At 33.0% G+C, this 11,112-nt stretch overlaps 1 protein-coding gene and 1 long non-coding RNA gene across 3 annotated transcripts; both read left to right on the forward strand.

Annotated features, from left to right (window-relative positions):
* Positions 1 to 4,088: 4,088 nt before the first annotated feature.
* LOC113736657 (ADP-ribosylation factor-like protein 2) lies at positions 4,089 to 8,040 on the forward strand. Of its 2 annotated transcripts, none has more exons than XM_027263725.2 (6): positions 4,089 to 4,512; positions 5,520 to 5,646; positions 5,746 to 5,856; positions 6,366 to 6,528; positions 7,317 to 7,397; positions 7,673 to 8,040. In XM_027263725.2, exons 2-6 carry the CDS (start codon positions 5,582 to 5,584, stop codon positions 7,808 to 7,810), a joined length of 558 nt encoding a protein of 185 aa, XP_027119526.2. In that variant the 5' UTR covers positions 4,089 to 4,512; positions 5,520 to 5,581; the 3' UTR covers positions 7,811 to 8,040. The 2 variants fall into 2 exon arrangements, with proteins under 2 accessions (XP_027119526.2, XP_027119527.2); XM_027263726.2 differs by having other exon boundaries at positions 4,325 to 4,512; positions 5,572 to 5,646.
* Positions 8,041 to 8,116: 76 nt separating this feature from the next.
* LOC140038220 (uncharacterized) lies at positions 8,117 to 9,664 on the forward strand. The gene is made up of 2 exons (XR_011842008.1): positions 8,117 to 8,596; positions 8,750 to 9,664. It is a non-coding gene; the product is annotated as an uncharacterized lncRNA (long non-coding RNA).
* Positions 9,665 to 11,112: the final 1,448 nt, after the last annotated feature.

The following is an 11,112-nucleotide window of genomic DNA, read 5'->3' on the forward strand; positions in this document are numbered from 1 at the left end:
GAATGTGCAAGATTTCACATGTATGTAGAACAGCGAACAAAGGAGAAACATTGGCTGGATTATGCTGAAGCATTGGCTGGATTATGCTGAAGCGATCAAACTGGCATTGTGTAAAGCAAAGGAGAAACATTGGCTGGAGCCTGGAAGTGAACGTGCAACTTTCATCTCAACAATTGCTGCGCTGTTTGAAGACGAACAAAGTAAAAGACGACTTTTTGCTCAACTGGAGGGCATTCAAATATTAGGATCATTGTTTATGAAATGCTCATTTAGCTTGACATCTCACCAAAATAGTATGACAAGTAGAATGATGCTCTTATGCTACTAAGTTAATACAATATGAGAAATACTTGAATCCTCAGTGTCTAAGTACACGTTTGTAAAGCTCAATATGAGCCTGTGCTCAAAGTTGTATAGCTTGTTTTAATATCAATAATATTTCTAATGTTATTGTTAAAAAAAAAAAAAGAGCGAGCAAACCTGCTAATGTGTTAGCCAAAGTAAATCTTAGGGGTGTGCATTCGGTGCAAAAGCGGTAATTTGGTGCAATGAATTCGGTGAATTTGGTTATTCGACCTATAGAAATCTAAACCGTTTTCAATTTCGAATTGGCCATAACCGAATTCATTCCGCAACCAATTTCAAATTCGAAAACGGTAATGAATTCGGTTAGACCGAATTCATCTATTAAAAAAAACTGATTTTTTAAAAATTATTACTTATTTGATCCCCAAATTTATTCATAATTTAACACATTACTTATATTCTAATCATTTTGTGGTTTAATTTAATTGGCATTTATTTGATCACTTATACCTAGAATCCTTAGTCTATGATTTAAGGAACACATAAAAAGTGATTAATTTAAACTAGAATAAACCTTAGACTGTACAATGATTAGTGATAATTTATGAATTTATAATTTACAATGATTAATAATATGTAATACAAATTTACAAATTACAATGATTAGTGATAAGTTATATTAGTTACAAACTTATAATTTATTTCAAATCAAAATAAAACTTATTTACTTACATATGTTATTGTGAAAGTCAATACACTAATACATTGATTTGCAATTCACATGCATTCACTTACACTGTTTAGTTGTCTTGTCTATACTTAAAGCCTTAAGATTAGTGAATAGATAATATGAATTTTTATGTTAAATATGTAATATAAATTTAGAGCACACTAATACTTGCAAGTTACAGATTACGCATTCAAATATTCGATAATTCAAACATGAATGATCAATGATGTATCAAATTACCAATATCTAAATTCTAATTACTAATATCTAAATTCTAATTACTAATTATGTTTATTGTTTAATATTTAGTATTATACATATACATATATTAATTATTATCTAATTCTAGTCATGTTACTCATGTATAAAATAATAAGTAGTTATCTTATATTGTTATGTATTACTATATATTTCTATTATTATAGTCATATAACAATTAACAAATACTAAAATAATATATTGTACATTATTATATATTATTATTATTATAAGTACATGATATGATGATAATACCATATACTAATTATTATTAATAGCATTTACCTATTTAATATAATAATATATTAGTAGTATATACTAATACTAAATAGCATTTATCTATATATTATATAATTTTATATACCAATTTGGTATTCGAATGCGGTAATGCGGTACCCTATTTCAATTACCGAATTTGAATGCGAAATTGGTTATTACCAAATTCATAATCTCATTACCTATTTCATACCATATTAGAATTCGGTGAATTCGATATGTATCGAATTTGTACCAAATTACCAAATACCCGATTTCAAATTACCAATTTGAATTTGAATTCGATTATGAATTCGGTATGAACCGAATTTGCTCACCCCTACTATATCTAATTTAAATGAATGAATGATAGTATTTATCTTTATCCTCAAAAAAAAGGGTCGTATAAGATGAGGAACTGTTGATGTAAGTGAACTCATGCAATGTTATTAATCACTGAAATTGGCTCTGAGGTTAGGGGAGAGTTTTTAGAATTTTTCGCACTATGAAATTTAAGATTCGAATTTGGATGTAGTTGGTGGATGAAAAGGGTACGGGGAGGGTTGAAGGTATTTAAAAAAAAAAAAAAACAAACTCATGCAATGCCATTGTCATTAGATCTCTTAATTCTGCTTATTTTGACCCGCAAAGAGAAAGGGAGACTTGGCAAAATATACGTCGTAGGGTTTAAAAATTTCTAACGATAGTCCATTGCTTAAAATTCAACCACAAAAGTTTTCAAAAGCAACTTGAAAACATCAACTGATTTTTGGGATTTTAAAGAAGTGATGCGTAAATCTTTTCAAATTCTTTTTTGTCAATTCAATGAAATTCACTTCTTATTCTAATTCTAATAGCTCCATAGAAACCCCTTTATATACTATTAGATGTGGTCAAACAATAGTTTTTTTTTTTTGGTTACTATCATTGGAAATTGGTGAGCATCAAAATTTTATTTCTGGATTAGTTTTCCAATGCATTGATTGTGGACTAGTACAGTATCGTTCATTATTTATATATTCTTTTAACAAGGATGAATTTTGCCGTGATAGCTCTTATACCACAACAAAATTTTGAAGGGATGATTTCAGAAACCTCCCTTGAGGTTTCTGGCAATTTCACTCAGCTCCCCCCAATTTTGGAAAGTTACACTGACCTCCCTTACTTTTAGTGTTTAAGTAACATTATAGACTCATCGGCTAGAATTATATTTAAGTATCCTAAAATATCCTTATGCAATGTCATACATCAGAAGAAAGTGAGAAAAAGGTTTAGTGAACAATTTAACCAGAAAAAAAAAAAAGAAACACTTTCATCTAGACTTGCTATTCTTCCATGATAATTGTAAATCCAAAACCTCATCAACTTGTTCAAGCAAACTCCAACTTAATCCCCAAATTCTATTAATTTTGGCATCACTAAAATCCCAAAATTTAGTAAAATCGCACTCCAAGTTAATCCCTAAATTCTATCAATTTCGGCATCATCAAAATCCCAAACTCAACCTAAATCACTTCCTCTACAAATCAACCATAACAACCACCACCAACTAAAATACCCTCAAAAAGTTTCCCGCCCCAAATTAACACTATATTTTTGTCTATTGACTAATCTCACATATCAAATTATGAACCCAACACCTATCATCTATTATCTTCCTTGAACATAAAAGGACCTAGCTAACCATTATTAATGCCTGCCACGAGCAACCCTATACTCCAGTGGCATTACGTACAGAGAAACTAATTTTTGTGACAAACCACCATCAATACTTGTAAATCAAACAAAAATGAAACCAAATAAAGATATTAGATTCTAGTGCGTAATAGACGTAATAGACATAGTAGCATAACCCAAATTTGTCCCTTTTTCTCTTCCAACCATAACTCTTTAATTTCATTTTTCCCCTCCATCACAACCATTTTCATCATCTCCAACTAATTTGACCATGAAAATTTCATTTGCTCCCTCAATTTGTAATTTTGGAAATTTTGATTCTTTAATGTATGCAAATTATAACACAAGAAGAAATAAACAAGAGGGGCTAATAGTTAAGTACCACGGAAAGAGAGAAGTATACAAGAAATAAACAATTTGGGTAGGTTTGCATAGTGATGTAATTGATTGGGGGAAAAGACTATGAGATTATAGGTAGGAATGAAAGAATTATAAGAGGTAGAAAAAAGGGAGGAAAAGAAAAAAAAAATTGGTATTAATTAAAGTAAGGTTGAGGATGATGATGAGTTGTTGCAGGTTTTTATTTTTTCTTTTACTTTTGGTTTGGTTTTCGTATCCCACATATATGGTAAATTATCTATTAAATAGAGGGTATTGTAGTCATTTTATTGAATCGAGGGAGGTTAATGTAATTTTCTAAATTTGGAGGCAGCCGAGTGAAATTGTCAAAAACATCAAGGGAGGTATTTGACGACGTCCCCCGCCCCACCCCCGCCCCATTGCCATCCCTAGGTACAAGCAGTTCTAATATCTAAAGTTTAGACAAAAATAAATACAATCTCAAATGATCAATTTCTAAGCACATTTAGTCTTATTAATTAATATTTGTCAATTGGTACTTGAATTTGATTATTCGCCAGCAATTAATTTTCTTAAAAAAAAAGTTTATTAATTCCAAATTAACTCACACATGGCAGAGGCTTGATTGGGAAGCCATTTTTCATCAAAATATTTTTATGTTTTTCATAAATAAATTTTCAATTATTTTTTTATCTCACATATATTAAATTATTACAATATATTTTCTAAAAAACTTCAAAAAAATTGCAATGCATACAGGTGTATCTGAATTTATTTTATGTCACTACCCATCGGCCAACCTAGCCTCCCCTGCCGCGATAACCTTCTCCTTGCTTGAGGAAGCATCAATCGCCCTTCGCCTTCTCCGCCACCCGCTTTCTGTACTTTTAAGGGGTCTTGACGAGACAAGATTGGCCTAAAGATTGGTACGGAGATTAGTTTCTTATTGTTTTTGGCGTATATTTCTTGCATTGTCTTTGATTAATTTTGGGAAAACAGAGAAGTCTTTTAGTTTGGCCCAGAGTTGAAATGGGTTTGTTTGGGCATTCAGCTGCATTTATGATTTGTGCGTAGTAGATGTTTGATGATATGCCAAAAAGAAATGTAAAATTATCTATTCGAGAGCTCAACAGTAGAAGTGAAAAAAAAAATTGCGTTGGGGTTTTATCCTGGTTTTGCAGCAACTTTGATTATGTGCAGTCACCTTATGTATTTTTCATTTTTATGAATCCCAATTAGCTTCTCAAAACATGTAGTAGAGCATTGTGATTTGCCTATTTGCTTTCTTTGTTGTTCTGTTTAGGGATGGCAATGGGGGCGGGTGCTCGTGGGCAACCGCCCCGCGGGGGGCTCTCGGGGCGGGGGCGGGGCCTCTGTTCGGAGCTGTATAGTTTACTTAACTGTGTTTATTCTCATTTGTACCCTAACTTATTCCCATCTGTACTCTGCTAGAGCAAACTAGCTGCCTGACTTGGTTTGAATTGATCTATTCCCACCCTTTTGGTGCATCTTTATTTGGGTTCATGTCGTGTACTTCTTGTTGTTTCCATCATAAGAAGAATATTGTTGCATTTGAGATCTTAAGTTTACCACAAAATTGAGTTAAAAGCGGATGCTAACATGTAACTTTCACCGGGTAATAACAAAATATCAAAATTTGGGAACCAGATCAGATAATTATTGACCTTAAGAACCTTTCAATACTTAAACTATGCATTTATTAAAATGTATCTGAATGGATTTGAAATAAAAAAGTTTAGTACTAACAACAAGGCACACCCTTGTAGATCCATCATATCACGTCTTCAAGCACTATTAAACCTTTTTCCTTGAATTCAAATGTTTAATCCTAATTGCAGAAGGTAGCAATGAGAACACCATTTTTCGATTTTACGTTTTAATTGCTAGAGTACCTTGTTAACTTATTCTCCAGGATTGAATCAAATTCCACTGAAAAACCTGATCTGTCTTCCATTGTTGAGAAGCTAGCAGCTAATGGGGCTTCTGAGCATAATTCGGAAGATCAAGCGTAAAGAAAAGGAAATGCGGATTCTTATGGTGTATGTATCGAGAGCCCAGTTGCCCCTTTCCTTTGTTTTGTCATTTTCAAGTTCAGTCTTTAGATCTAACCTTCAGCTTTGATTTTATTCTTGAGACAGAGGCCTGGATAACTCTGGTAAGACGACAATTGTGATGAAAATTAATGGGGAAGACACCAGTGTTATTAGTCCCACGCTTGGCTTCAACATCAAGACTATTATCTATGAAAAGTATTCTTCTCGCTTCTCCAAATTTTTGCTACTTTTTTGAAGTTTCGGCTTGTTCATATCTATTTTTAATATTTCTGGAGAAAAAGAAAAAAAAAAAGAAAGGATATTTGAGACATCTTTAAGAAGGGGATTTTTTTTTTAATGGCTTGACTGTAGTCTCACTTGCAGAGCTTCTTTTTCATTATAATATCTGGATGGGCTTTCTGGGGTTTTCATTCTGAAGAGGCAATCTAGCAATCACATGGGTGACCATGTTCTAGGTGCAGAAGTTGGGGCTTCAGTTTGTCTCTGTTAAAGATAAAATGAGCTTGTTCTGTCATTATATTGCTTGAGAACTTTAGTGGATCTTATATGAAATTGGTGTGGATCGTGAAGAAGGAATTTTTGTGGATATAGTTGAAAATAGAACATTGAGTCCTATCAGTTGTATTAACTCTAATTAAATTTGATTTCTCTGTTGGTTGTGGTTTTGAAGGATGAGCTGCTAGATTAAACTGTGTAATTGGCAGGTATACTCTGAATATTTGGGATGTTGGGGGACAGAAAACAATTAGATCTTACTGGAGGAACTATTTCGAGCAGACTGATGGATTGGTTTGGGTTGTGGACAGTTCAGATCTTAGAAGGCTAGATGACTGCAAATATGAATTGCATAATCTTTTGAAAGAAGAGGTATATCTTATGTTCGTAATTGTTTTGCTCAGTTTGAGACCTGTTTTCCTATTTAAAAGAAGAAACTTGTGGTCTTTAGTTAGGCTATGGATTACATTTTCATTTTGCTAAATTTTGACAGTGATTAATTTCCTACCATAGCTTTAACTGATCACCCTGACATCCACAATTACAATTTATTCACTTTCAATTTTGCTATTTGTGGCATACTGCTCCATTTCATATGGTCGACTTGGTAATCTCATGGACATCACAACACGCATCATTGTTATGTGGGGAAGGATATAATAATGTTTCCCCCTTCAGCATAAAAATCTTCAGACTAGTGATATCCCATGCTGAGGTATTGTACTTGGAACTTGGCAAATTGACATGGTCATGACTAGAAAGAATGAAAGATCAAAAATATCTGTATACCTTATCCAGTTGTTTGAAGTAGAAGACACAAAGTGCCATTCCATGGTGACCTCATAGCCTTCAAGTCCTATTTTCCTAATCTTAACAGTTTCTCTATTTTTGGTATATGGGGATAAAAATTTGATTAGCTCATTTCTTACTCACCCGGTATAAATTGGGAAAGTCAAGTTTGTCCCTTTCCCTGTCTATACCTATTAAAATCCCGGGCAAATAAGGTTGTCTAATGTCACTGGTCCATAAAACTGCCTCAGTTTCCTGGATTGAAAAGCTGTACACTTACTTTCCAAAAAATGTTTAGATTGTTTTTGAAATTGTTGGATTTGTAACACTCTCTCTCTCTCTCTCTCTGCTTTTTTGATGTGAAATGACAGAGGCTATCAGGAGCATCATTGTTGATTTTTGCAAACAAGCAGGATATACAAGGTTCTCTCTCTCCGGATGAAATAGCTAAAGTAAGCCTGAAGGCCATCAAATCAGGCTCCTTTTTGCTAGAATAATCTTCTTATTTTTTCTTCTATTTTTGTTTCTTCTCCTATAATTGAAAGAGAATGGAGGCCTAAGGATTATACATGCAGGATGGCAGTCTATATCTGGATTTGCTTCATATTCCTGATTCATATGAGAGCAGTGTTTCTGGAGTGGATATATATTCCTGAATCATATGAATAAAACTGTACAATGTTGAGACCAAATCCTTTACTCATCTTCTTCTTGTTTTATTGATTAGGTACTCAACTTAGAAGCTATGGATAAAAGTCGACATTGGAGAATTGTGGGATGTAGTGCATACACTGGAGAGGGGTTACTTGATGGACTTGATTGGTTGGTCCAAGATATTGCCTCTCGCATCTATATGCTTGATTAGGCTGCACTGTCTTGGATAACATCATTGGCACAAGATCTTGTTGTTTAGTTTTTACTGACCAGTGTAAACCTCTAGATGTCTTAATTGTGCACTTTCATCTGCCTTGGGATTAAGAGACTATGGAAAGCTTTAGCCAGACAAATGTTCATAGAAATTTGTATTTGGAAAAACAGAGGATATTCTCTAGTGTCTTACTACAGTATTTGAATCTTAAGTGCATTGTTTTGTTACAGCGGGGTGTATTTTAGGTGGTACATTTCCTCCATTTTTTTCGGGGCTATCCAAACCCCCCCCCCCCCCCCCAACCCCCGGCCCCCCACCAAATCGGTTTCTTGTGCTTTGGATGGCTGAAGGGCATGATACAGATCCTCAGCCTGGTATCTGGTGGAAGTCCTGACTAGTTCAGGCATTGGTCAACAATCTCTAGGGATTTGTTTTACATCAATAACATTCAACAATCTAATTAAGCAAGCTCTATTTCTGCTTAAGTTATGCTGAGACGCTAATTGATTTAGGACAAGTTAGTGAACCCAAACCCTGGTGATTGCGGTTTAGTAAAAATACATTAACAAAGATATTAAAATCTTCACTGGAAGGTTTTTGATGTATGGCAAAATTTACATTTTCTCAAAATTTCAAGATTGTTCCCTTCAGTTCCTCACTAAAATGTCAGCTAGGCACAGAATTGACGCTGAGACAACGGTCCCCCACTTTTTGGTACCCAACTACTCCAGCAGGCCTCAAAATGTTGGCAACTTTGTTGAGGTCCAATCAACTTTAAGCCCGGTAATTCTTGCTCTTATAGTGCATAGTGCACTGTTTTTCTTTCTTTCTTAAAGTTTTCGAGTCTTTGTTATGTGGGTTGATCAGCACTTTGTTCCAGCTCTAGATTTGTAAAAGGGATTCAGAAAACTAATCATGCTTTCTTCCTTATTTCAGGATACCAGATTTGTTTACAAGCATTATGGTACATTATACTTTGTGATTGATTTTGATAATTCTGAAAATGTGCTCGCTATGCTTGACTTGATTCAAGGTACATCCCTTAACCATTTAAGCATCAAAGCATGTCTTTTATAACTATAGGTTGCGCCATTACGCGGATAAGTTTCCTTCTATTGGAGTTAGATAAAGTAACAAATAAATGCATCATGTAGAATATGACTTTTTTCTGATCATAGATTATGTATTCGTTCAGAAAGTTGAGATGCATTAGAGCAAAACACTTCATTTTAGGAATTGTTGAAATGGAAAGACAAAACCTTAACACTAACAGATGAAACATCTGATTTTCTGGCAAGTTAATGGAATTACTGCTACTGCCAATCCATAAATGAAGAGCATTTGATGGACTTACTGTTTTGTCTGCTTTTACAGCTGAGTATTGCTTGTATTTTGTTATCACCGTCAATGAATTTTGGATCATTCACCTTTGATAACATCTTGATGTGTTCAATTGTGTGGATGCGAATGTGGATCTTGCATATCATTTATCCACCTTAGCATAGTTGCGTAACATTCATTTGGTTGATGGAATCCGCCAGGTAAAGATTGAGGAATTCTTTGTATTCAACTTCTGAACTCTCTTTCAATTTTTGCAAGTCATTGGACAAATGCTTCAGAAATGTGTGCGAATTGAATATATTATTCAATTGTAACAAAGTTTTATTACTGCTCTTCCTTTCTATATTTCTTTTTCATAGTTAGGGATTACAAACTCTCAGCACTAGATTGATATTCCAGCACCTCTAGTGGTTAGAACTCCTTTTTCAAGTTATACAACCTTCATGAACCTACATTCTCAATCACTCAATAACATTTTATTTGGATTTTTATATATTCCAAGTGGCAAAATTTCAGATTTACTCTGCCGTTAACACCTCCAATGATTCTCAACTTAAGCCATCATGAATCTACTACCTTCTCAATTATAGATAGGTATATACCTAGATACTATAGTTGCCCTTTGTTCGCGTGCATCTTTTTCTGCTTGCCCTTTTATTTCAATATCTGCCATTCATAAATTTTGCTCTGAGCTTCAAGTACATACTTCAGAAATAAGTCGCTACCAATAAAAAAAATTTAGGGATGAAATTGGTCATTTTCCGTATGGATATAGATAATTTTTTTATACACTGTCAATGTCAATGTGTGTGTGTATATATATATATATATTACACTAATTCTCTTTTGTACTAGTCATAGAGATGTAGACACTTATTGTTTGGGAATATTAAAAGTTAAACAATCTACTTTTTGAGAATTAAGCAGATGTTGACATTAGTGTATTGATATTGATAGTTATTTAGATCTTTCAAACTTTACTATTCAAATTCAAAATTTGAATTTTATGATAGATTTTATCAACAAAAACACAAAGGCATAAGAGAGAGGAACGAGTAAAACTTATGCTTTGACTATTTGAACCTGAAAAATATTTTTATTGATAAAACATTATAATTTCATTAAACATACACAGATATCAAAGAACAGATTTAAAAAATAAATGCTATACATTTAAAGAGCAGAAGAATAGTTAAAAATTGCAGTATAAAGCCCCAAATTTAAAAATGAGCTAAAGTAATTGTACCTCCACGGACATCTGTGCACGCTTCCAATCGTCGAATCTATTGATTAACTGTTTTAAATCTAGATATTATGATGATATCTACCGAATAGTTCCAAAAAAATTCCAGATCTGATAATCAAAATTTGAAAAAACTCGGATCTAATAAAAGAAAATTGAAAAAAAAACTATCAAAAACTTTCACTAGAAATTCATAGGAAAGAATAAAAATCTCACTAAAAAGTAGGAATGGCAAAGGGGTGGGGGCAGGGGACCCGCTGCCCACTAATTCCCCCCTCCCCCGTCCTGCCCCACTTCCCCTGTGGAACTAATAAAATTTGTCATATAATTTCATTATAGTCAAATTTTTACAAGCAATCAATTATTAAAATATCAACACATCATTGAGTCATTAGCCATTGTAATTTTACAATTGAAACCCATAAAATCAATCAAAAAAAACTATTTGAATACAATCCAACATAATGAAACAAATGCAACTAAAGTAGTCAAGTTTTCACTTTTGAAGCAAATACAATCACTAAATCATTATTGTATTTTTTTTGAGAAAAAAGTGTTATTGTGTTAAGTGTAATTAGGAATATAGGATAAATGTATTAGTAAATTTAGTATAACTAATTAATAATCTCTATTAGTAGACATGTATAATTATTCATATAATTGATAGTATCAATTATATTACATATGCTAATATATATTATATAACACTTATAAC

The sequence above is a fragment of the Coffea arabica genome, chromosome 3e (assembly GCF_036785885.1).
Source record: "Coffea arabica cultivar ET-39 chromosome 3e, Coffea Arabica ET-39 HiFi, whole genome shotgun sequence".
NCBI lineage: Eukaryota > Viridiplantae > Streptophyta > Magnoliopsida > Gentianales > Rubiaceae > Coffea > Coffea arabica.